This window comes from Geotrypetes seraphini, chromosome 10 (assembly GCF_902459505.1).
Source record: "Geotrypetes seraphini chromosome 10, aGeoSer1.1, whole genome shotgun sequence".
Taxonomy (NCBI): Eukaryota; Metazoa; Chordata; class Amphibia; order Gymnophiona; family Dermophiidae; genus Geotrypetes; species Geotrypetes seraphini.
Window position 1 is genome coordinate 102,264,929 of NC_047093.1, and position 24,495 is coordinate 102,289,423.

A 24,495-nucleotide genomic window follows, 5' to 3' on the forward strand; every position below is an offset into this window, starting at 1 on the left:
ATTGCTACAACGATGATTTACTGTTGAACAATCGCTGAATGTTTTAGTTAATATATCCTGGGAAGGGGTAAAACGCGGACCTCACGGACCTTGCAGATCTAAAACCACATGTCCTTAAAAATCTGAGGTCCGCATCACTTTTGAGGTCCGTGCCACTTTTAGTCTCTGGCTCTGACAGAGCTCTATGACAATTTAACTCTGACGGATCCTAGCATAGGGAGGGAAAAGCATTAGGATCCGTCAGAGTTAAATTGTCAAAGAGCTCTGTCAGAGCCAGAGACTAAAAGTGGCATGGACCTCAAAAGTGACGTGGACCTCAGATTTTTAAGGATGTGACGTGCAGTTCAGATCCGTGAGGTCCGCGAGGGAGCCGGGGGCCTCAGCTGAGCTGAAGGGAAAGCGAAGGTAGACTTATCAATGTACGGACCTCGGATTTTTAAGGACTTGCGGTTTTAGATCCGTGAGGTCCGTGAGATCTGTCGGTGAGCAATCGGGTTTTAGGATTGGTAAAACCTGATGCTAAATATCCAAGCAATGTAAGTGAATTAATCACTTGGCTATTTTGCATGGCCAGATTGGAAAATGAACGATTGAAGGGAAAAACACACGGTGGGCTGTTTTGTGAATCGGGTCAGCGATCACTGCTAAACCTGTGAAAACAGGTTTAGCTCGATAGCTTACTTTAGTGAATCCTGCCCTAAGTTAGGTGCCTAACTTTAGGTGTCTTTACAGATTTTGCAGTAAATGCTAAGCAGCTAGTAGATATAAAATGGACTTCTTAGTAGTTAACATTACCTTCCCTTAATATGTGTTTAAGTCCTAACGTTGCTTGATGAATTCCTCCTTTAATGCTTTTCTACTCATGACTTCTAAACTTTAGCATATGCAAAAGAAGATTACACACACTAACAAACATTGCTCTCACACTCCAATATAAATTGCATGAATTGCTAGTGTAGCATAGATTTAGCTTTCTGGTTTAGTATGCAAATGTATTTCATTGCAATTTACTTAACAGTGGATTAAAACTGGTATTTTTTCTTTATTATAAAAGGCATTGTTTAGAAGAAGTAACAAAGTAGGGACCCTACAACATCTGACCTAGAAGGAAAGCAACTAATAGCAGTATGGGAAGCTGTTGAAATTTTCTGAGAATGGAGATGTTTTCTTCTTAGTACTAACAATTCAATTATAAGATAAGGGAAGAAGCTTTTGCTTTCATGCACAGGATTTTGATACTCTAAAAATAAACAAAGATCTTAATGTCTAAAAGCAAAAAAAACCCCACAAAAACAAGCCATACTGGTCCACAATATATTTTGTACTCCCAGGACAAATGTCTGTGGAAAGAGAACACATAAGTATAATAGCAATCTCTTTTATATCCTGTTAATGTATGACAAGTATAGCATACACAAACAGCATATAGTCATACTCTGTAAATAAGCCCCTTCTAGTTGTTTACTGTATATACTCGAATATAAGTCGAGACCCCCATTTTCCCCCCAAAAAGGAGGAAAAATGGTTGACTCAAATATAAGTTGGGCAGCTTAATATTCAAGTGCCCTGTGCAGGAGGTGTTTTCAGTACCTCCTGCTTCTAACTTTAAGGTACGGAGCACGAGGGCCTGGAGGGGGAGGGGGCCTCCGTTGGTAGGAGGGAGTGGCTTAATATTCAAGCACCCACTTAATATTCAAGCATCCAGACCCCTTCCCTCCCATGTTCTGCACCCTATCCCCTCTCCCTGGCCTCTCCTTCTACCTCCTCTGCCGATCCCTGGTAGTCCAAAGGTGCAGCGGGCAGGAGCAAGCTTTCCGCGCTCCTGCCCCGTTGCTAACCTGGTCATTAGTAGCTGCTGTGAGATCCGGTTTCTTCTGTGGTTGAGGGGCAACGAGAAGCACATTTTGGTGCTCCTGCTCAACGCTGAGCGGCTTCTTGTCTGGCTCCCGCGAATTCTCGCTCAACAGCAAAAGAAACTGGATCTCGCAGCAGCCACCACTGATTGGGTTAGCAGTGGGGCAGGAGTGCGAAAAGCTCGCTCCTGCCCGCTGCACCTCTGAATCACCAGGGATCGGCAGAGGAGGTAGAGGGACAGGGAGGAAGGACAAGTTGCAGAGCCTGGCAGCAGCCTGCAATAATTCTGGGAGGGGGTGCTGGCCTGAATATAAACCGGGACCCCCATTTTTGGGCCAATTTTTTGACCCAAAAATCATGGGTTATATTCGAGTATATATGGTATATGTTCTTGGTTCCCAGTTCAAATCCTCTCGGTCACTGAAATGAACAGTTAAAGCACAGCATAGACAAGAATTATCACCCAATGTTTTCAGCTGTCTGGCAGTCTTGCATTCTAGGAAAGGTAAGAATTACATTGGAGCAGCATGCTGCTATGTTGTTTTTGTAGACCAGTTTGAGCTACATAAAACTAATAGAGAAGACAATGCACAATGTATTAATTTGAGAACATGCAAAACAAGGAATTTAACTCATACAGTCCAGGGTACCACACATGCCACCTATTCCACCATCCAAAGTTTGAAGGCCCTGTCGTATGAGCATGTGGCTATCAGTTCTCCATCCAGTGAAATGTCTAGTCCCATGACTTTGCCTTCATGGCCAGCCAGTGTTTTCAGTGGGGCCCAGTCAGGATGAGTCCAGACATTTGCAGTGTTATCATATGCACCAGTTAGCAAGAAGTTAATATTGGTAGCTCTATAAAGGGGGGAAAAAAAGATACATAACATGGATAAGCAATTTTTAAATTAGTTCTATTTGTGCCATTAGTTACTTATTTGTAGTGTCTTGGCAGATGATTACCAAAAAGCAGTCAATGCAGTTGGTTTTAAAAGAGATTTGTTATTAAGGTAGATCTGGGGGAAAACCAATACTTATCCCTGGGAATAAGCAACAACGAAAGATTAGATCCTTACCTTTGCTAATCTTTCTTGTAAATCCTCACTTTATTCTGGGACCAGTGGGTTATTTCCTTCCTCCTGCCAGGGATCTGAAGGAAGTCTCAAAACATTTGAAGTTTTTACCCCCTCCCTCATCACTGAGCATACATTCAGTCTTAAAACAGCCAGGAGCATCTGTAGAGGAGAACAAGAGAGAGAGGGGAACAGGGATCTCCCTGGCAAGCAAAGCAATTCTGCTCATATAAACAAATACAGCATCTTATGCAATACGAAATAACAGGTTATAAAACATTGAAAACTTGAACGACAAAATAGTGCTAAAAGTAGACACAGCCTGCACTGTCAGAAGGGATGCCTGAACTAGGGACCCCCCTAAATTAAGTGGCATTCTTAAAAAGGCTGGTCAGAAAACAGAAATCCAGCTTACCAGTACTTGTAAGGCAGATTCAATAATTCAGCAAGTATAGAGTGGGTTCCTGGAATAAAGTGAGGATTTACAAGAAAGAAGATTAGCAAAGGTAAGAACTAGAGAATGACACGGTGGCTGATACCTGTGGTTACCCCACCGAAACAGGGAGTGAGAAAATAGTAGTTGCCATGGGGATGGGGACAAGGCCATTCACCGCCCCATGGAGCGGTAAATGGTCTTGTCTCCACAGTGAAAGGAACACGACATGCGGTCACAAATTGCACGGTTCAGGAGCCCCCTCCCGCCCGATCGCCGTTTCCTGCCATTTCCCTCCCTCCCCCTCACCTTATGTGTCGAATTTAATTGGTGTCAAAAAGAACTCTAAAGTACTCCAGGCACTGAGACAGAGCCAACCAGCTCTTGGACAGGTTGACTACCCATCCCAGTGACTGCAGGAACTCCACAACCCAAGCCGTAACTGGGAACTCTCCTGAAAAGACTTTGTCTGGATCATCCAGTCGTCCAGATAGGGGTGAACCAGACTGCCTTCCTTGTGGAAGGCCACCACCATGACAATAACCTTGGTGAAGGTCCCTAAAGCTATGGCCAGACCAAAACGAAGCACACAAAATCGATAGTGCCATCCCAAGATCGCAAAGCAAATAAACAGCTGATAAGAGGTGCGATTCGGAACATGCAAGTAGGCCTCTGTCAAATCAAGTTTCAAGTTTTATTAAAATTTTGATGTATCGCAATATCATTAATTCAAAGCGATTTACAATTAAAAACAGGGTCTTAATTATTAATAACAGACACACACGAACATGACGTACTGATACATAAGGGAAGTAGGGAGAACTACAATAAGCATAGTAAAGGACACATGAAAGGAAAGTACAAAAGGAGGGTAAAAAATTTTAAAAGTATTGATAAAAATTGAAAAGTTCGAGAGAGGAGAAAAATTCCCCCGGTTGAACCACCAGAATGACAATTTCAGGGTCTCCATATGAAAAGACAGAACTCGCAGAGCCCTGTTGACCCCCTTCAGATCCAAGATGGGCCAAAAAGTCCCCTCTTTCTTGGGCACCATGAAGTAAATCGAATACCTGCGAATGCACGGGCACTACTGCTTTGAGATCTAGCAATCTAGCATCTGGCGAGAGGCCCGTTTCTTCTATGCCGCCTGCCAAGGAGAAGTGATAAAGTGATCTGGCAAGGAGTGGGAAAACCTCAGAGTATAACCATCCCAAATCACCTCTAGGACCCACTGATCTGTTGTGATCTCGTCCGACCCCTTGTAAAAGGTTCGCAACTGAGTACCATCCTCAACAGGCACCGTATGCTGCTTCGTGATGGCAGAGACCACCGCATCCACCACCGGCGACTTCAAAGTATCCCTATCCCCTCTGGGATGGGATACAGGCAAGCCATAGAGCACGCAAAACAAAAGGGCGCCTCTGCTGCGCAAGCACAATATCACGAATATCCTGATGCACAGGAATAGAGCGGGATGCTGAGCGGATCCCCTAAAGCAGAGGGTCCACCACACATGGAGGCTCCTTCGCGTCTTCCTTAAAATGCAACGCAGGAGACCTGAACAATAAGCTCCTGGAGCTCTTCCCGCTGAAAGATGCACACCACCAACGCATCCTCGCCAGCTGACGGAACCGAAAAAACGCCACCAGCGGCATCCATCCCTTTGAGAGGATCCTGGAGGTCTCCCAAAGGGTCTAGGATAGCAAGAGAAAACTGCTCCCCATAGAAAAAAATCATCGTCCCAAGAGACCCTCAGCCGCTTGGACGAGAGAGGAGGAGACTAGGAAAAAACTGGCATTGTGGGGAGGGCCGAACCGGAGTGGAAGCAGAGGGAAACCCCCCTCCCCCCCAAGACTGGAAGCAGGACCCCCGGCCCCCTAAAGATAAGCCTTACACAAGGCGAAAACAAAATCAGGGGAAAAACCCCATGGTGGCCGGCCAAATGGGACTTACTGCCATAGCAGAGGACCCAGCAGAAACCTGCCCCTGTCTCTCCAATACAGGGGGGAAGGTCACCCGAGGCAGCAGACAAAATGGAGGCACTTCCCGCCAAAATCAGAGCTAAGCTCACCAAAAAACATTCCCCCGAGGCCTGTAGTGGCTAACAAGCCTGAACCGTCTAAGCCGCTAAAGCAGGCAAGCTGGCAGCATTAGTAAGGGAGTCCCCAGCAGCATTGGTGGTACGAGAAACCTTATTTTCCTGATTGTCAGTGGCTGGGGGAATCCCTGTGTGGGCGGCAAGGGAAGCCTGGGTTTCCCTGCTGACCGCTGTTGGGTGTGCAAGGAACTCTTGAAGGGGATCCCTGGACGCCGGCACCCAAATCCGACAAGGATTCATTCCCCTTCGCAGTGGCCAGTACACCACAAGCGCAGGCCAGCCGCATCGACTTTGCATCTGGAGCACAATGAGCAATTTTTCCCTTTAAAAGTGCTCATTGCACAATACGCGACATAGCTAAGGGAAAAAGTTCCGGCTAGCAATAAAAATGAACTGAAGGCTCCCTTCAGACTGGCACTGTCTCAGGATTTTTTTTTCCTGGCAGAACAGACTCCACTGGCTCTCTATGCCATATGCCTTGCCGGTATTGGTGGCAAGGCTTACAGCTGAGGCACCTCTAGAAAAATTTGGGGGAGGTGGAGGAAATGGGGGGGAGAAACTCAACTCATGAGCCGTTGAGTGTGACCCCCCCCTCTGAGGTTGGATGGACCCCTGAAAGGGTCTCCCCAAGCTCAATCCGGCACCAAACGGGGACAAGAAGACCACTAAACAACTTCCAACAGGCCTACACTAACCATTTTCAGGGAAGACTGGCACAGCTTACCATACCTGCTGAGACTGAAACTCAAACCCTGTGCAGGGCCACATTTTGGAATTGCAGGTACTTGGAGGGCCTCAGAAAAAAATAGTTAATGTCTTATTAAAGACATGACAATTTTGCATGAGGCAAAACTCTTTATAGTTTATAAATCTTTCTTTTTGGCTAAGTCTTAATAATAATAATAATAATATTGTAATTTATAGCTAAAGAGACATATGATCAAGAAACTGTTTTATTTTACTTTTGTGACTATGATAAACATACCGAGGGCCTCAAAATTGTACCTGGCGAACCACATGTGTCCCTCGGGCCACAAGTTTAAGACCACTGGGTTAGAGCATTATAATGCAAAAAATTAACATTTTAGCTATATTTTTCTAATGCTTGGAGTAAATGTTATAACAATCTCTGAAATATTAAAACAGTTTGCCTCAAATTAGATTTTTTAGCTAAAGTATTAATTTTAATGATGTGATAATGTGCTATATAATTAAATTATTATGGGTAGGAGGCGGAGCTGGAATATGCAGTTCTCTGTAGGCCTATTGCATCATCAGCAATTTTCAAACTTCATCAGCACAGTTGAGATTAAATTGTCGATTTTGTATCAAGATTTTTTTGCTTCTTAGTTATCAAGTTGTTGCTTTTGAAACATTTTTGTTTTGTTAGTATAATCATGTCAAGAAAGTATGCGAACCACCCCGACGTCTTCTGTTACATCTGTGGTTTATACAATTATGTCTCAGAAGAGAAATATGACTGTACTCATAAGGAAAGCCCATTAACTATTTTAGCTTCAAAATTGGAGATCAAGATAAGTTTGGGCACCTCATGTATGTTGTAAATTTTGTGCCAGCAACCTTGGACCATTTTGAACGGGACCATCCCGTTTTTAGATCCCATGTCCCATTGTCCCCATGCACAGCTTCAGGATGCCAAAATGTCCTGTTTTCAAAGATAGAGTCTCGAAGCTGTGCGTGGGGACAACGGGACAGGCGATTGCTTTCCCTCCCTCCCTCCCTCCCTGCAGCGCCAAAGCCAGCCTCCTTCCCTCCAGTGCTGAAGCCTGGCCTACCGCTGATTCACCCCCACCCTCACCCCACCCCCGGTCCACCGCTGCTACCGCCCGCTGCAACTAAAGAAAAGGAAGGTCCAGGCGCCGGCCCACAAACTTTCTTCCCAAAGTTCCAGGGGACTTCCTCTCCGACATCAGAATTGACGTTGGGAAGGCTTGTGGGCCGGCGCCTGGACTTTTCTTCATTTGCAGCATCGGCGGGCAGGAAGCAGCAGCGGGGGCCGGGCCGGGGGGGTGTGAATCAGTGGTAGGCCAGGCTTCAGCGCTGGAAGGAGGGAGGCAGACTGGCTTTAGTGCGACAGGGAGGTAGGTAGGCAGGCTGGCTTCGGGGGTGGGAAAAAAGCTGGAAGGCAGTGAGGGGGTCATAGGAAGGAGGAAGGAAGGAGAGAAAGAGGCAGAGAAATGGGGAGGGGGGTTGTAAGCAGAAGAAAGACTAGAGAGAGAAAGTCCTGGACTAAAGGGGAAAGACAGAAGGCAGATGCAGGACTATGCGAGGTACAGACAGAGGGGAAGAGACCCTGAGGAAGAGCAGAGAGAAACAAGATCATAACAGAGGAGGGAGAGAGAGGGAGACCAAGAACTGACACTAGATCTGGGGAGGGTAACAGAAGGAAAAGAGAGAGACCTGGACCCAAAGGTGATGGGGCTGGAGAAAGAAAGAGAGACCTGGACCCAAAGGGGATGGGGCTAAAGAAATAAATAAATCTTGGATGCACAGTCAGACTCATGAAATCATCAGACAACAAAGGTAGGGAAAATGATTTTATTTTCAATTTAGTGATCAAAATGTGTCCGTTTTAAGCATTTATATCTGCTGTCTATATTTTGCACTATATTTGTCTATTTTTCTATAGTTACTGAGGTGACATTGCATATTTTAAAGTCATCTGCCTTGACATCTTTGAAACTCCCCCTCCCCCAAATATAAATGATAATTAACATTTTCTCTGCGTATAGTGTGTTTTGTGGGTTTTAAAAATTTTTTTATGGTTACCATTATGAATTCATAAGATATTATGTATACATGAAAAATGAATGGAAGAAATTGGGGGCGGGACTGAAAATTAACAGAGGTCCAGTTTTGATGAAAAAAATAAATGGTCACGGTTAAGCATGGCTGAAAGGCATTCGTCCATCGATGTCAGGTATGAGATGTCCTGTTGCACTGCTGACAGCCTTTGTGTATTTGTAATGGGCAAATTAATATAAATATAAAGAGTTGGGGAAGACATTTTACAGATACTGATATATCATTATAGTTACAATGACCAGTTTTGTCATAGACCTTTTTGAAGATTTACCCCCTCCCCTTTTACTAAGCTGCGCAGCCCAGTCTGTGCGACGAAAGCTCCGAAACCCGTGCACTCCTCTGAGTATTTACGCGCCAGCCCGCGTATCGGCCTTAGTAAAAGAGGTCCTTAAGTTTATTCCGACAGTGGATGCGTAGTTTGTGAAGCCAATGACGGCATAAAATTCAGGTTCTATTTGTTACTCTTTCTAAAAAAAAAAAAAAGAAGGCTAGAACTTTGATTCTTACATCTTTAGCCATTATGTAGTGCTGTTTTTTAAAGCAAAAGTACGATGTTCAATACCCGCTTTTTTATTGTGGTTGGCTTTGAAATCAAGTTTCTTTTCATAATAAATGTAAATGGCAGTAATCAAACGTCAACAGCTCACGTAAAAAAAAAAAAAAGACATTAGACCGGCCCGAAAACAGACTAGGCAAAACCGGGACTCCATAGATCGCCGAGTTCTTCACACTATATAACAAGAAAAGAAATTGCTCCCTTCACCAGAATATGCCCCGGGAACAAACAAATCGCCATAATTCCCGTTCACCTAAACTTCCAGCTTCTTACCTCCACTCCGGCTAGCACCACGCAACCGCAATTACTTCCGGTGTAAAGGAAAGAGGTCACCACCGAAAGGAAGCTAAAAGGCGTCTGGATCACAGCTGGTTCTTTGTCGTGTGAGTAATGCAGATAGTGGAGTTTAGGAAGGATCCGGGTTTTAGCTTAATTAAGATGCGTATCCATTATTTTAAAAATGCGTTTAGATCAGAAAAATGGAAGTCTTTTAGGAAACAGCCATTAATTGTGGGGGGATAGTAGGGGTTGCTTTTAGGGCCAGTGAGCAGTTAACCAAGGCCTCTTCTGAGGGGCAATAAAGACCAGCAACAGTTAAAGCAAAGCAATAGATCTCGATAGCCAAATAAACACAAAGAATCATCAATATATTACTTTACTTGCAGTGGGTGTTTTCAACTACCCCATTTATCTAAGTAAATAACTTTTGGAAAATACTTTATACATGCAGCATTATATACCGTAGATATATAGCATGATTTAATATTCAAAAGTATTTTGTCCAATTAGCAGTGCTGGCATTAGTGGGATTGAAACAAGGCACTTGCATGGGCACCCATGCTAGAAGGGGCCATAAACCTTCTTACAACTGAAGGCAGCAGCGCTGGGCCTCTGTATGGAAATATGATGGCAGATAAAGTCCAAGTGACCCATCCAGTCTGCCCATCCACTATAACCATTATCTCTTCCTCTCTGAGATCCCATGAGCCTATCCCCACTTTTTTGAAGTTAAGACAAAGTCTCGTGTTTCCACCACTTCTTCTGGGAAACTGTGCTATGCATCAAAAGGGAACATCTATTAATTGTCGGTCCTGCTTCCAATCCCGCCCTAGCCCTGCCCCCAATTTCTTCCATTCATTTTTCATGTACACATAATATCTTATTAATTCATAAAGGCCTCCTTCCCATTTCCTTAGTGCCCCCAGTGGCTCCTTCCTTTGTCCTTAGTGCCCCCAGTGGCTCCTTCCTTTGTCTTTAGTGCCCCCAGTGTCTCTTTCCTATGTCCTTAGTGTCCCATCCTATATCCTTAGTGCCCTCAGTACCTCCTTCCTATATCCTTATGTGGGTTGGGACAGTGGGACAGTCGGTCTGAAAATGGGACTGTCCTGTTGAAAACGGGATGTATGGTCATCTTATGCATGAATGATTGACTCAGCATTGACAAGAAGGTGGACTTTGTTTTTTTAAGCCATCAAATCTGCATCCCCCTGCCCCGACACCTCAAAATTACTTTGTCATCTAGTACAGTGGTTCCCAACCCTGTCCTGGAGGACCACCAGGCCAATCGGGTTTTCAGGATAGCCCTAATGAATATGCATGAGAGAGATTTGCATATAATGGAAGTGACAGGCATGCAAATTTGCTTCATGCATATTCATTAGGGCTATCCTGAAAACCCGATTGGCCTGGAACCGCTGATCTAGTAGATTTCCCTACTGTTGCCACGAAAACAAAAAATTCCTTTCTTCAGTCGTTCCACATCTACAAACAGATTATATTCAAGCAAACAATGGATCCAAGATTCCCCCCCCCCCCCCAAAAAAAAAAAAAAAATTCTGACTTAGGTTGAAGCTGAATATGGAAGGAATTCTGGGCAGAAGTTGGTCCTCACAGGTTGTGGATAAGAGCGGATCGCGTCCAGGGCCAGATTAAAGGGTAGGCCCCGGAGGCAGGTGCCTAAGGCTGGCGTTAGGGGGGAGCAAACAACAACAGATCCGGGGGGGAGGCAGCGGTCCAAACTAATTTGCTAAACTAAATTGGGGAGCAAGGAGAGCATCTGCCCCAGGCACTCTGTTTTGGGCCGCGATGGTTGTCTACTTTATCTCTGCTTCCCTAATGTGGTAGGAACACAAACCTTCTTCCTCCTCCTCCCTTCCCCGATGTCAATTTTGACATCGGAGAGGATGTTCTGGCCCAACCATGCAGCGATTGGCTGGCCCAGAACGTCCTTTCCGACGTCAAAATTGGCGTCGTCAAGAAGCAGCGGCAGCGGACTGGGCTTTGAATCGGCACGGCAGGGAGGGAAAGCGATCACCCATCCCAGTGTCCCCGCACACCGCTTGAAAATGGGATATTTCGGTGTCCCGAAACGGTGGGTCGGGACAACGGGACAGTCGGTCCGAAAACGGGACTGTCCCATTGATAGTTAGCCTTAGCCTTGACTTCTGAGAAAAACCCCGAATACAAATGATAATTAACATTTTCTCTGCGTACAGTGTGCTTTGTGTTTTTAAAAATTTTATTGTAGTTAGATCATTTTGACTTGGTCATTTTAAAAAGTAGCTTGCAAGCCAAAAAAGTGTGGGCACCCCTGCTGTACTGTCTTGAAGAAAGATTTGGCCTCTGAAAGCTAATTGAAAAATGGATTAGTCCAATAAAATGGTATTTTCTTATTTCTCACTGCCGAGAAGCCCCTATATGTAGTTTCAGTAGAAGTTGGTGTGTATTATTCTATTAATGGAAATCGGCAGGTTGTTTAAAGTTTTGCACTGGCCTGTTGTAGGGTACAGGTAGGCAGAACAGAAGTGCAGGGCTAGACGCCTTGATTCAGTCCTGGCCCACAGAAAGTGTGTTCCTACTGGAGGCCTTGGTAGCCCAAGTGATCTGCAGAGTCGCAAGCCACCAGGGTCTGGTGATATTGGTGGCCCCGGATTGGCCTCACCAGCCTTGGTATTCATATCTGGAGAATCTACAAAGAGATAGGTGTCTCAAGCTGCTGGTTCATCCAGGGTCCAGTTCACATGGAGAATCCAGAACACTTTGGTCTTACAGCATGGCTCTTGAGCACAGAGCCCTAACTTGTAAAGGTTATTCGGAAGTAGTCGTTGCGACTCTTCTTAGAGCTAAGAAGCCTTCAACATTTGCAGCTTATGCTAAAACCTGGAAGACTTTCCAGCTATGGTGCATTAAGGGGTAGAGACTTCTGAGGCCCCAGTTTCAGTGATCCTGACATTTTTGCAAGCCAGACTAGAAAAAGGTCTAGCGGCCACATCACTCAAGGTACAGGTAGCAAGCCTCTTGTGCTTTTGGGTTCAAAGAGATAAGCAATCATTAGCATCCCATTTAGACGTCTCATGGTTCTTGAGGGGGGAGGGGCGTTCAGATTGCATCCCCCTTTGCATTGGCCTTTCCCATCATGGGATCTTAATGTCGTTCTTAAGAGCTTATTTCATGCTCCATACGAGCCTCTGCAAGATGCACCCCTTTTGGACCTTATGATCAAGATGGTATTTCTGGTTGCCATAGTATCAGCAAGATGAATCTTGGAATTTCAGATTTTATCCTGCAGGGAACCTTTCCTCAGGCTTACAGAGTCTGTGTTTCTCTACAAATGGTACCTTCCTTCCTGCTAAAGGTGGTCTTAGCTATTCACCTCAGTCAGGAGATTTGTTTGCCCGCATTTCACCCTATGAGTTCAGCCAAACAGGATAGATGTGTGAAAAATAGTCTCCACTACCTGGAGAGGACCAATGATTTCCATCTCTTCAACCATCTTTTTATGCTCTTCAACCATCTTTGTATGCTGATCTAGCCAATCATGACGAGGCAAGCCAACTTCCAAGACTTCGATTGCCAGATGGATTTGCATGACAAATTCCTCTTCATATATTGCCTGAAGAAAACTGCCACATCTCTATTTCAACACATTTGACTAGAAGTGTTGCTGCTTCTTGGGCGGCATACCGGGCTATTCCACCTGATTTAAAATCTGTAGAGCAGCTATTTAGTCTACTCTCCATACCTTTACGAGATTCTAAAGTGTGGATGTGGTGGTCCGAGAGGATGCCGTTTTTGAGTCTTTGGTGCTGTGGGCAGGCTCATCTGTCCCTCCCTAGACGTCTGGCACTGCTTTGGTATGTTGGCTTTATTACAGAATCCTGTTTTTGCAACAGAATGGAAAATTAGATTCTTACTTTGATAATCTTTCTGTTAGAAGACATAGGATTTTGTATGACCCGCTCTGTGCCTGATTCTCTTTGTTACTGCCTCATATATTGATGGTGTCTGTCACAGGTCTTAGAATATAAGAACATAAGAATAACCTTACTGGGTCAGACCAATGGTCCATCAAGTCCAGTAGCCCATTCTCTCGGTGGCCAATCCAAGTCACTAGTACCTGGCCAAAATCCAAGGAGTAGCAATATTCCATACTACCAATCCAGGGCAAGCAGTGGTTTCCCCCTGTATTTGTCAATAGCAGACTATGGACTTTTCCTCCAGGAACTTGTCCAAATCTTTTTTAAAACCAGCTACGCTATCTACTCTTACCACAACCTTTGGCAATGCGTTCCAGAGCTTAACCATTCTCTGAGTGAAAAATAAATTTCCTCTTATTGGTTTTTTAAAAGTATTTCCCTGTAACTTTGAGTGTCTTTGAAGTTTTTGACGGAGTGAAAATTCAATCCACTTGTACCCATTCTACTCCACTCAGGATTTTGTAGACTTCAATCATATCTCCCCTCAGCTGTCTCTTTTCCAAGCTGAAGAGCCCTAACCATTTTAGTCTTTCCTCGTACGAGAGGAGTTCCATTCCCTTTATCATTTTGGTTGCTCTTCTTTGAACCGTTTCTAGCACCACTATATCTTTCTTGGGATAAGGAGACCAGAATGGAACGCATTACTCCAGATGAGGTCGCACCATGGAGTGATACAGGGGCATTATAACATTCTTAGTCTTGTTAACCATCCCTTTTTAATAATTCCTAGCATCCTGTTTACTTTTTTGGCCGCCGCCACACATTGGGTGGAAGGTTTCATCTTTTCCTATCATTTGGATGGGGGAAAAAGGATATTAAGCTATTCTTAGTGCTCATTACACATAGCAGGTTGGTTCCTGGATAAGGCTACGTTCAAGTTCATGTTAATTATTGTTAATCATTGTTCGTTTGTCATGATTTACATAGCAGAACAGAAATGTAGTTTGTTTGTTTCAGTGGTATTTGATTTGCTTTGGTACTAACTGAAGAGGGAGCTATTCGCCAACGATGAAGGGGAGGAGTTGAGAGGTTTGATTGACGCTTTTCTGCAAAGTTCACAACTGTAGGAGGACAACAGCTTCAATACAGAATCCTATGTGTTCTAATAGAAAGAGGATTACTAAGGTAAGAACCTAATCTTCCAGTACTTACTTTTGGCCCACCCTGTATATGGAGATAATTTGGCCTGTAATATTTTTTCTGTGTGCTATGATAAGATGTATAGGCTGGTTTTGGAGATATAATTCTGTTGTTAAACTTTATATTTTTTCCAGTGTAAAGAAGTATTTTTCCCATTGATCTCTCCTTTCTTTTAAATTAAAAAGAATTTAAACTGCTGTTTGTGCCTAACATCAACCGGAATGCTACGCAGAAAACCAACTCGCTTGGAACTGAAACTGGATGATATAGAAGAATTTGAGAGCATCAGGAAAGATTTGGAGGTAAGAGGAAGTGGGAATGATTGTGAGTTGATCTTATTTTGATTAACAGTGCAAAATCAGGCTTGCTGTTCCCAGATCAGAAGTTATATTGGAAAGCTGCCAGAGATTTCCTAATCAAGATTTGAATTGCAGAATGTTTGCCAGTGGCCTTTTGAAATGAAGAAGGCAGTAGCAAAGAATTAAAGGGCCATCAGTTATTTAAATTGATTTTCTATAAAAATTAGATACATATTTATGGATCATTATGATTCAAAACTACAAACAGAAATTGGTAGCAGATAAGGACCATCTAATCTTACTTTAGTTCTAATCATGTTCATGTCTTCATATTTATCTTGTGCCTTTTACACTTCCGTTTCTGCCTTTGCATCATATTTTCCAAAAGACAAAATGGGAATAAGGCGTTACTAAATCCAACCCTTTGTCTCCCACTCCTTCACTGGGAGGCTGCTCCATGCATTTATCACCCTGGAGTGGTGAAGTAGCCTAATGCTTAGTGCAACAGCCTGAGAACCAGGAGAACTGGATTAGATTCCCTCTACATCTCCTTAGGACATCTGGAAAGTCACTTAACTTCCAGTGCACCAACTGGATCCAACTTTTGAAAATGATGGGGAGTGCTCAATAAATAAATACCGTATATACTCTAATACAGTGGTCTCAAACTCAAACCCTTTGCGGGGCCACATTTTGGATTTGTAGGTACTTGGAGGGCCGCAGAAAAAATAGTTACTGTCTTATTAAAGAAATGACAATTTTGCATGAGGTAAAACTCTTTATAGTTTATAAAACTTCCCTTTAACAGTTAAAAGGAAAGATATATAAACTATAAAGAGTTTTACCTTATGCAAAATTGTCATTTCTTTAATAAGACAGTAACTATTTTTTCTGCGGCCCTCCAAGTACTCTATTTTTTTCTGCAGCACTCATTTAAAGTTCAATATCTTTTCTTTCTCAAAACTGGCACATTTCAATCACTAAATTGAAAATAAAATCATTTTCCTACCTTTGTTTGGTAATTTCATCAGTCTCTGGTTGCACTTTATTCTTCTGACTGTGCATCCAATACTTCTTCACTTCTTTCAGCCTCCTGTATGCTTCCTCACCTCCAGACCTCATTCCCTCCCCCAACTTTTTCTTTCTTTCTCTTTCTGTCTTTCTCTGATTCTGTGCCCCATTTTTTGCTTTGTTTCTGGTTCCCTGTCCCCCCCTCCTTCTTTCTTCCTTCCTCCGTGCCCCATTTTTTGCTTTTTTTTCTGGCTCCCTGTCCCCACCCCACCAAACCTTCTTTCTTTCTTTCTTCCTTCCTTCCTGCCTGCCCTCCCCCATGCCACCGCGGAATAGGCTGCTGCCGCTGCCGCTATCGGGAACAGGCAGAGATCTCCCTGCTTCTCTTCTACACCGGGCCGACCAACTCTCGCCGCCCGACGTCAATTCTAACGTCGGAAAGGACGTTCCGGGCAGCCATGCAGCGATTGGCTAGCCAGAACATCCTCTCGACGTCAGAATTGACGTCGGGCCGCGAGAGTTGGTTGGCCCCGCAGGGAAGAGAAGCAGGGAGATCAAAGAACACGGTGCCAGCCTGATCCCCGATGGCAGCAGTGAGAAGGGAAGGGAAGCAGGTTCGGCACGCTAGGGAGAACAGTGGACCGCCCCCCCCTTAGTACGCCACTGGAGCAGCAGCGTGTCTGGCCGGCTCGTTCGTTCAAAGCCGCGGGTGGCGGCTCCTTGCGAGATTCGTGCCTGCGTCTGAAGCCTCTCTGATGTTGTGACATTCCGGGAATAATGACAATTGCACACATCTTTTCCAATCGGTTATTTTTTATTAGCTTTGACATCAGCATCTTTCAAGCCAGGCATGTCAATGTACATCTCTCCTGGCAAATATGATCTCAAGGAACTGCTCTCACAAGGTTCACTTTTATACTTTTGTAATGCTTAGTATGACATCACACTTGTCAACCAATCAGCCAACAGAGAGGCCAACCTTAGGTATGAACAAAGAAAATTTCTTTTAACATAGGAAAAATTCATATTTTTGTTTACATCTGAATGCACTACACATTATAACATATCCAGTAAACACTTTGTAATTCTCAAAAAGTTTAAATCAAACCAGCCTTCTGACCAAAACTCAGTAATGCTGACAGCTTCAAATTTCACTGACACACACAAAACCCATATATCCTCCCCTACTGGAAATTGCTTTGTGGGCTGAACAGCCCTCCCTTCACAAGTTTCTATGGTAGGCTAGCTTAAAGGTCAAATAGGTCAAACTGCATATGTGCTACTTCTCAGGATTTTCTTCAGGTTTAAAATATATAAAATATGTTTTCAAAACCAATTCTATGTTTAATATACATTCACACACATATTATCAAACACATTCTTATACATTCATTTCTATTCGGGGCCCCAAACATTCATAAATCATACGACATATTTTCATTCATATTCGATACTTTTTTTTCTTCTATACCCGGCATTGGAATGTCAGGACCATTTGTTAATACGTAAGCCATGAGGTTTCATGACAATCCAGACAAAGAACACTAGCAACCCAGGCCTTTTCTAAGCAGGAAACTGCACAAAGACACAGAGAGAGAGACAGAAAGAAACATGAAGGCAGTTTAATACCTCTATGTATTATTATTTATACACCTACAGGTACCTACAGGTACCTACAGGTACCTACAGGTACCTGATTTCCATATGATCCTGTCCCACCTAACACCTCACACAAATAGTGAATTCCCATTTTCCTATTCTATATATCGGTTTCCTGGTCTTTTGTGTATTATCCTGACTTTTCCAAAGTTTTAAATGTGTTTGCATGTATATAAGACCCTCTGATCAGGACTAGAAAGGTCTCTGTCATGCCCTGCTAATGCTTCTGCATAGATTGCGCCAAACCAGGCTTATACAGGTTCTTGGCTTATATTTGAGCCACCACCCGACTGATGGTATGGCTGTCCTCCATTTAACTCCCGATGACCACCAGGCCTGTAATCTTCAATAGAACGATTCCCTTCCCCCGCTCTCCCCACTGAATACATGCCCCCCCCCCGTGATGAATCTTGAAGCCGCTATTCTCCGTGCACACAAATCCCCTCCATGCACACCCCACTCCCCGACATTGCGCTTACCAATAGCACTGGAAACATGTTGCCACCGTCAATGCTGTATTGTGTGGAGCTTTACCTGCCATCTCCCTCCCCATCTGAGATTCTCAGAGAAAGGGGGAATAGGCAAGCCTTGAGCATGCACAGATTCTCAAAGCCCCACACCGGATCAGAATACAGCATTGATGGTGGCAGCAGGTTTCCAGTGCTAATGGTAAGCACAATGGGGAGTGGGGCATGCATGGAGGAGGGCGGTGGCTGGGGTTTGTGTGCACGGAGGATAATAGCTTCAAGGTTCATCACTTAAACCCTTCAGCTCTTTAGTATGTTGAATCAATTTACCTTCAATATACTGGAAATTGGGGCTAATAGTCTTGGTAAAATTCACAACTAAATCCCATAAGGACTCCAGGGTCACTTGTGCAGGCTTCTCCCAAATTGAAAACTTTTGCTGAGTGTAAAAATGCTCACCCTCAGAAGAAGAAAAAGATTTTTGGTTTTGCTCTGGCTGGTTTTCTTCACCTCCTGTTGCTGAATCAGCCCAGATTCTCCTGCAGAGACACCCTGAACAGGGAGCTCTGTCTCCACGGTCTCCGATGTCAAATTTGCCGCCTCAGGGGAAACTTGGAGAACTGGTAATCTGAGGTTGCGGGAGTGGAGCTCTCACGTTGGGGCTGAATGTAGTATCCGGCCCAAGAGACGTAGCTCCGGTTTTGCCGTGTCCAGGTGCCCTCAGCAGGCTAACTTCTGACGTTAATGATGCAGCTCCCTGCATCCATCGCAACAACTCCTCGATATTGCTGAGAGTCGGCATACCGGAGCACCGCGAGGCGCCAGCAGCACTCCTGCCCTTCCTCTTCAGCATCAGTGAAACCTGGGCCACAAAAGCCTCAGTGAAAAGGAAAAAGAAGACTGAGTGAAGCGGTTCAGGTGCGTACCTCTCAGCACGTCTGTTCCACGGCCATCTTGGAATCCCAGTTCCCTGTCAGCCTTTGTTTTTATTATTGAAACCACAAATAACTTGGAGCAGCAAGCAGCGATGTCTGGGCTTGGATTAGGCAAGCAAGCTGGTAAGAAGCCTATGGATGCTGGGTAGCAGCGTTTTTCTTCTGGGAAGCATGGAAGCAGCAAATTTGTGGGAGAAAGCATGGAAGCAGTGATTTTCAGAGTGAATGGTAAGCGATAAACTTTTTTATCGGTACAGTAAAAGGAAAAAGAACTTTAGTGATGATGTAATTTTGAGGGGACAGAGTCAACATCCCAAAAACACGAATAAGCGAATCTGCAGATTCGGAAACCGCGAAAACGGAGGGAAAAGTGTAATGGTTAGCCACAAAATTAAACTATGCAAAGCATATGGTATGCTTCTCAACATTCATTCCTACCAGAACACAGATAACCCCTATGCAAATACGGGACCAAAAACTAGAAGTACTAATATATGCAAAGGAAACCCTAAGATTCAAGACTACATCCAGAGAAAAATAAACAAATTCATTTCTTCCTGAACAGTGCAAAATATAGACAGCAGATTAAAATTCTCAAAATTGACAATTCAAACATTAAATTGAAAATAAATAATTCCCCCTACCTTTGTTGTCTCTCTCCCTCCATGCTGTGCCTCCCTCCGGCAGGTATCTAACCTTCTGGCTAGCTTCCACCTGGCTGTTTTATGCGGCCCACGATCCGATGCCCCTGGTGTTATCTTGTGGCTTGCTCCCTCCTCCTCACAGCTGCAGTGTGCACGAAGCCGCCTGCAGCAGCTCCTCGCGCGTCCTGCACCTGAACCAGAAGCCTTCTCTTTGACATCGCAACATCAGAGAGAATGCTTCTGGATGAGGCGCGGGACATGTGAGGAGCCACTGCACGTGGCTTCATGTGCACTGCGGCTGTGAGAAGGTTAGCTGGCCACAAGATAACACCAGGGGCATTGGACTGCAGGCTGCATAAAATGGTCAGGCGGGCCTCGAGATTGACACCTGTGCTCTAGGATATACATATTCAGGGTTTCCAGTCTCTCCTCATACGTCTTCTTGCACAAGCCTCCTACCATTTTCGTTGCCTTCCTCTGGACCGCTTCAAGTCTTTTTATGTCCTTCGCCAGATACGGTTTTTCAGACCAAGGATGTGTTTCCTATGACAATTTCATAATTGCCATAGAAGTTCCCCGAGTTTGCCTCTTGGAACACTGAGATTTTTTCTCTGGATATTCTGTATACCTGCTATATTGAAGTCTCTGGTAATAGTATATGAATATCTATGTAGTGGTTTTATATTCTCTAGATACAGCCATCTGCTACTTCCAGACCACAACAGAAGAAACAAAAGCAGCAACGCACTCAGAAATTTCAGACATCTGCTCCTTCTAAATCCACCAGTTTTTGACCAGTTATTTGAGAGCATAGTTTCAATTCTTCTGTATCTGCCTCTCCCTCTGCCAATTGGAAGTCATCTTCAACTTTATTTTCATTGTTGGCAGTTGATCACCTTCCCACCTCTGAGTTCTCAATATCATTTGGGATGTTTGCTGTCTTCATTTTTTCACATCCCTATAGATCAGCGGTCTCAAATTCAAATCCTTTGCAGGGCCACATTTTGGATTTGTAGATACAGTACTTGGAGGGCCGCTGAAGAAATAGTTAGAAACATAGAAAGACGACGGCAGAAAAGGGCTACAGCAGTGATTCAGAAGGGATACTACACTTTGTAGAAATTGCATACCGTCAGATCTTATTTTGAAGCAGATGCTTTCAAAATTTTAGTTCAGTCATTGGTTTTGAGTATACTTGACTATTGTAATATTGTTTATCTGATGAGTACTAAGAAAAATCTGGCTAGATTGAACTTAGTTCAGAACACCGCGGTGAGACTGATCTATGGTCTGAGGAAATATGACCATGTGACACCTTGTTGTCAAGAGCTGCATTGGTTCCCCGTAGAGGCCCGGGTTAGTTTTAAGTTAGGATGTCTGTGTTATACAGTCGCCTTCGGAGCTGCTCCACTATATCTTGCAGAAAGCTTTCTTATGTCACAGAAGAATAGTAGAAAATCACATTCCTTTTTTATATTTCCGGCAATTAAGGTCTGCAAAAGTAAGAAATATCATAAGCACACACTTTCTTACCAAGCAGCTCATTATGATAAAGATCTTTGATCACTGCTACTTAGATCTAGTTCTTATGACCATTTTAGAAAACTGTTGAAAACTTTTCAGTTTACAAAATTTCTGACTAATTAGATCCTGTAGTATTTCCATGGAGGGGCATAATCAAAACAAATGTCTAAGTCCGTTTTGGGCTTAAGGCACTAGTCGCCCAAAGTCGGCAGTGTCCAAATTCCATGCTTGAAAATACGTCCAAAACTTTAAAAAAAAAAATCATCTACTTCTACATCCAGCCATTTGATCATCCAGACCGCTAGTATGTCTATCTTTATACTACATTCTCATCCAAAAAATTATCCAAGTCCCAAACGCCTAGAACAAGACCTTTTGGACATGGGAGGGGTCAGCAAAGTGATGGACTGGCCACCCAGACATGGCAACAGAGTAGTGGGGCACTTTATAGGGCACTGCTGTGAACTTCACAAAAAGTGTGCCACATAAACATCTAACTAGAACTCCCTTATAGGTCATGGTGAGCCCCCTAAAACCTACTATACCTTCAATCCCAATAGCCTTTATGGCTGCAGGTATCACCTATATGGCAGTAGAGTAGGGTTTGAGGGGGTTTTGGTGGACTCACATTTTCCACCATTGAAGTGGCTTATGGGCCTGGGTCCTCTATCCCATCCCCCTAGACTAAGCAATCTCTGTGCAGTTCTACTAGACTTTCCTATGCCAGGTGCTGATGTTCTGGACGCAGGTATGTACATTTTTATTCCGATTTTTATCGTGGTATGGGGGAATGTGTGGGGGGGTCTGTACTTTGTGTCTGCAGTGGTTATCTGCAGTGGATACTTTCTGGGTACTTATACGTTGTGACTTAGGTGATCTGAAAACAGGTCTAAGTTCCGTCCAGACAGCCTCGTAAAACGAGTCTAGGTCGGACCACTCCTTCAAAAACACCCCTATCGGCTCTGGGCACATAGTAGGATTCAGAGGCCCTAAAAAGTCTCTGGATACGTCTGAAAACCCGTTTTGATTATTGGCACTTGGAGAATAATATTATAAACTTCAGGCTATACTAACAAAAATACCAAGACTTGTGGAGCATTCTGCTCGAAAAGTTTCACTTTCATTTTTACTGCCTGCCTCTCCTCACACAGTTCCTTGTGCAGATATAAACTTAGCACTTAAGAGGTAAGAGGTTGATTCTGTGTACATCAATTTGCAAAGGAACAATGTAGGAAAAGTAGCACTGTTCACTGACGACACCAAACTGTGTAACATAGTAAGTGAAAGCAATCTCAAGGATAATATGACGTAGGATCTGATCACATTGGAAAACTGGTCCTCGACATGGCAGCTGGGCTTCAACGCTAAGAAGTGTAAGGTCATGCATCTCGGCAGCAGAAATCCATGCAGAACATACACCTTGAATGGAGAAGCACTAGCTAGGACTTCAGAAGAACGGGACTTGGGAGTAATCATCAGTGCAGACATGAAGGCTGCCAAACAAGTAGAGAAGGCCTCGTCCAAGGCAAAGCAAATGATGGGATGTATCAAGAGAAGCTTCGTCAGCCGCAAACCTGAAGTCATAATGCCACTGTACAGAGCCATGGTGAGACCTCATCTGGAATACTGTGTGCAATTCTGGAGGCCACATTACCTTAAAGATGTGCTTCGAGCCGAGTCGGTCCAGCGGATGGCCACTAGAATGGTCTCCGGACTCAAGGGTCTCTCATACGAAGAAAGACTGGGCAAATTGCAGCTCTATACTCTAGAGGAACGCAGGGAAAGGGGTGACATGATTGAGACATTTAAATACGTCACAGGTCGTGTAGAGCTGGAAGACGACATATTCGTTCCCAAGGGATCCTCGGTCACAAGGGGGCACCCGCTTAAACTTAGAGGAGGGAAATTTAGTAGTGACACCAGGAAGTACTTCTTCACAGAAAGGGTGGTGGATCATTGGAACAAACTTCCGGTGCAGGTGATCAAGGCCACCAGCGTGCTCGACTTTAAGAATAAATGGGACATCCATGTGGGATCCCTACGAAGGTCGAGCTAAGGAACTAAGTCATATGCACTCAGACTTAATGGGGTGGGTCAGTAGAGTGGGCAGACTTGATGGGCTGTAGCCCTTTTCTGCCGTCATCTTTCTATGTTTCTAATGGAGGCTGTTGGGGTTTTTTTGGGGGGGGTTCCCAAATTTGTATATTTTATAACATTTTTGCTGTGAAGCAGCATGTTATCTCTTCTGATACAAATTCACAGTTTTGAGAAATGCAAATCCAAGCATCTGTGGTAATATCGTATAGAAAAATTGCCTGTGACACTATGAATGGATTAATGGAATTCATTTACCAAAAAAATTTAAACATTGCATTGCCTTCTCTGCTCCTCTCTCAGATCCTTCCTGCTAGCACACTCTCTGCTCCCTGCTCCGCTCACTGTTCTGCCGTGTGCTCAGGACTGTTCTACCATGTGCTCAGGACTAGGCACAGCTCCTACAGTCTCCCTTCGGCTGGCCTTGCACGTTTTTAAGTGGGTGGATTCTTTTGTCTCATATTACAGACTATAGAAATCATTTAGTGTGGCAGTAATAGGGGAAATCAAGTTGGGGAAGTAAAAACATTTTAAAGTCACTGTACATGTCATGCTATTCTAGAAAAATGCACAATTCTAAATGAGCAAATGCTGGCCCAGTGCCCTTGTTTTCCTTAACCACTTGCACTTTTTCTTGTAGAACCGTAAGAAGCAGCATGAGGAGGTGGATCTGGTAGGAGCCAACAACGTGGATGGTGCAGTTGCACTCAGCAGTGACTCTAAAAGCAGAGAGCAAATGATCCATGACCGAATCGGCTACAAACCTCAGCCAAAGCCCAATAGCCATACTGCACAGTTTGGAAACTTTGAGTTTTAGAGATTTGGTTCCATATAATCGCTTTTTTTTTTCTAAATAAATAGTGCAGAAACTGCCATTCCAAGGGTACCAGTCAAAAGTGCTTCAAGTCTTCATGTGCAGTTCTAGACTCCTGTGCATCAGAGAAAAGGATCTTTCACAAGATACCATATGAAACTTTAGCTGCTAAAGCTTACATTTTTTGTTTGATAGATTCTTATGTCTTTATAAACTGGAAATTATTTAGAAATAAACTTTAACCAAAATATTGCATATTTGGAAGGGTAAAATTTTATTTATAACCCCTATGTAACCCAACACAAAAAGTCAATTATCCTGTGCAGTAACCACACCTAGAAGAAACAAATTTTCTAAATGGGTAGGATCCAAAAATACATATGAATTATCCTAAGTAATCAAATACTTGCAAGGAAATTTTTATATAATGAAACATTTTTATTGATAACTGCACCATAATCCAACCAAATAAAGCATCGAGACAAAATAAGAGAACATACTATGGTACACTATGTGGCCTGTGGCCTAAGCCATGCTTGAAAACATACAAGATGTTATTCTTGTCCATATACAGTGAGAGATAGCATAGATAGCTCAAAGAGGCAGTATCATTTTGCATAAAGATCAACTTATAAAACCCCACATTCCTCCCCCACAATTCCATATGACCAACACTTGCAAGGAAATTTTTAAAAGTAAACATCTCCCATTGCCCAAACTCATAGGCCTAAGCTGCATAAATGCAATGCTATTATTTTTAACTTAAGTTACACCTCATATATATTGTTTGGTCATTTAAGAACATAAAAATA

At 43.7% G+C, this 24,495-nt stretch overlaps 1 protein-coding gene and 1 long non-coding RNA gene across 3 annotated transcripts; one reads left to right on the forward strand and one right to left on the reverse strand.

Moving 5' to 3' along the window:
- Positions 1–292: 292 nt before the first annotated feature.
- LOC117368248 lies at positions 293–9,218 on the reverse strand. 2 transcript variants are annotated; one of them, XR_004540933.1, is made up of 4 exons: positions 9,114–9,174; positions 3,343–3,391; positions 2,931–3,089; positions 293–2,712 (listed from the first exon to the last, which is right to left on the reverse strand). It is a non-coding gene; the product is annotated as an uncharacterized LOC117368248 (long non-coding RNA). The 2 variants fall into 2 exon arrangements; XR_004540934.1 differs by lacking the exon at positions 3,343–3,391 and having other exon boundaries at positions 9,114–9,218.
- On the forward strand, positions 9,070–23,936 carry CDC26 (cell division cycle 26). Its single transcript, XM_033961703.1, has 3 exons — positions 9,070–9,223; positions 14,422–14,538; positions 23,510–23,936. Exons 2-3 carry the CDS (start codon positions 14,458–14,460, stop codon positions 23,684–23,686), a joined length of 258 nt encoding a protein of 85 aa, XP_033817594.1. The 5' UTR covers positions 9,070–9,223; positions 14,422–14,457; the 3' UTR covers positions 23,687–23,936.
- The last annotated feature ends 559 nt before the right edge of the window (positions 23,937–24,495 follow it).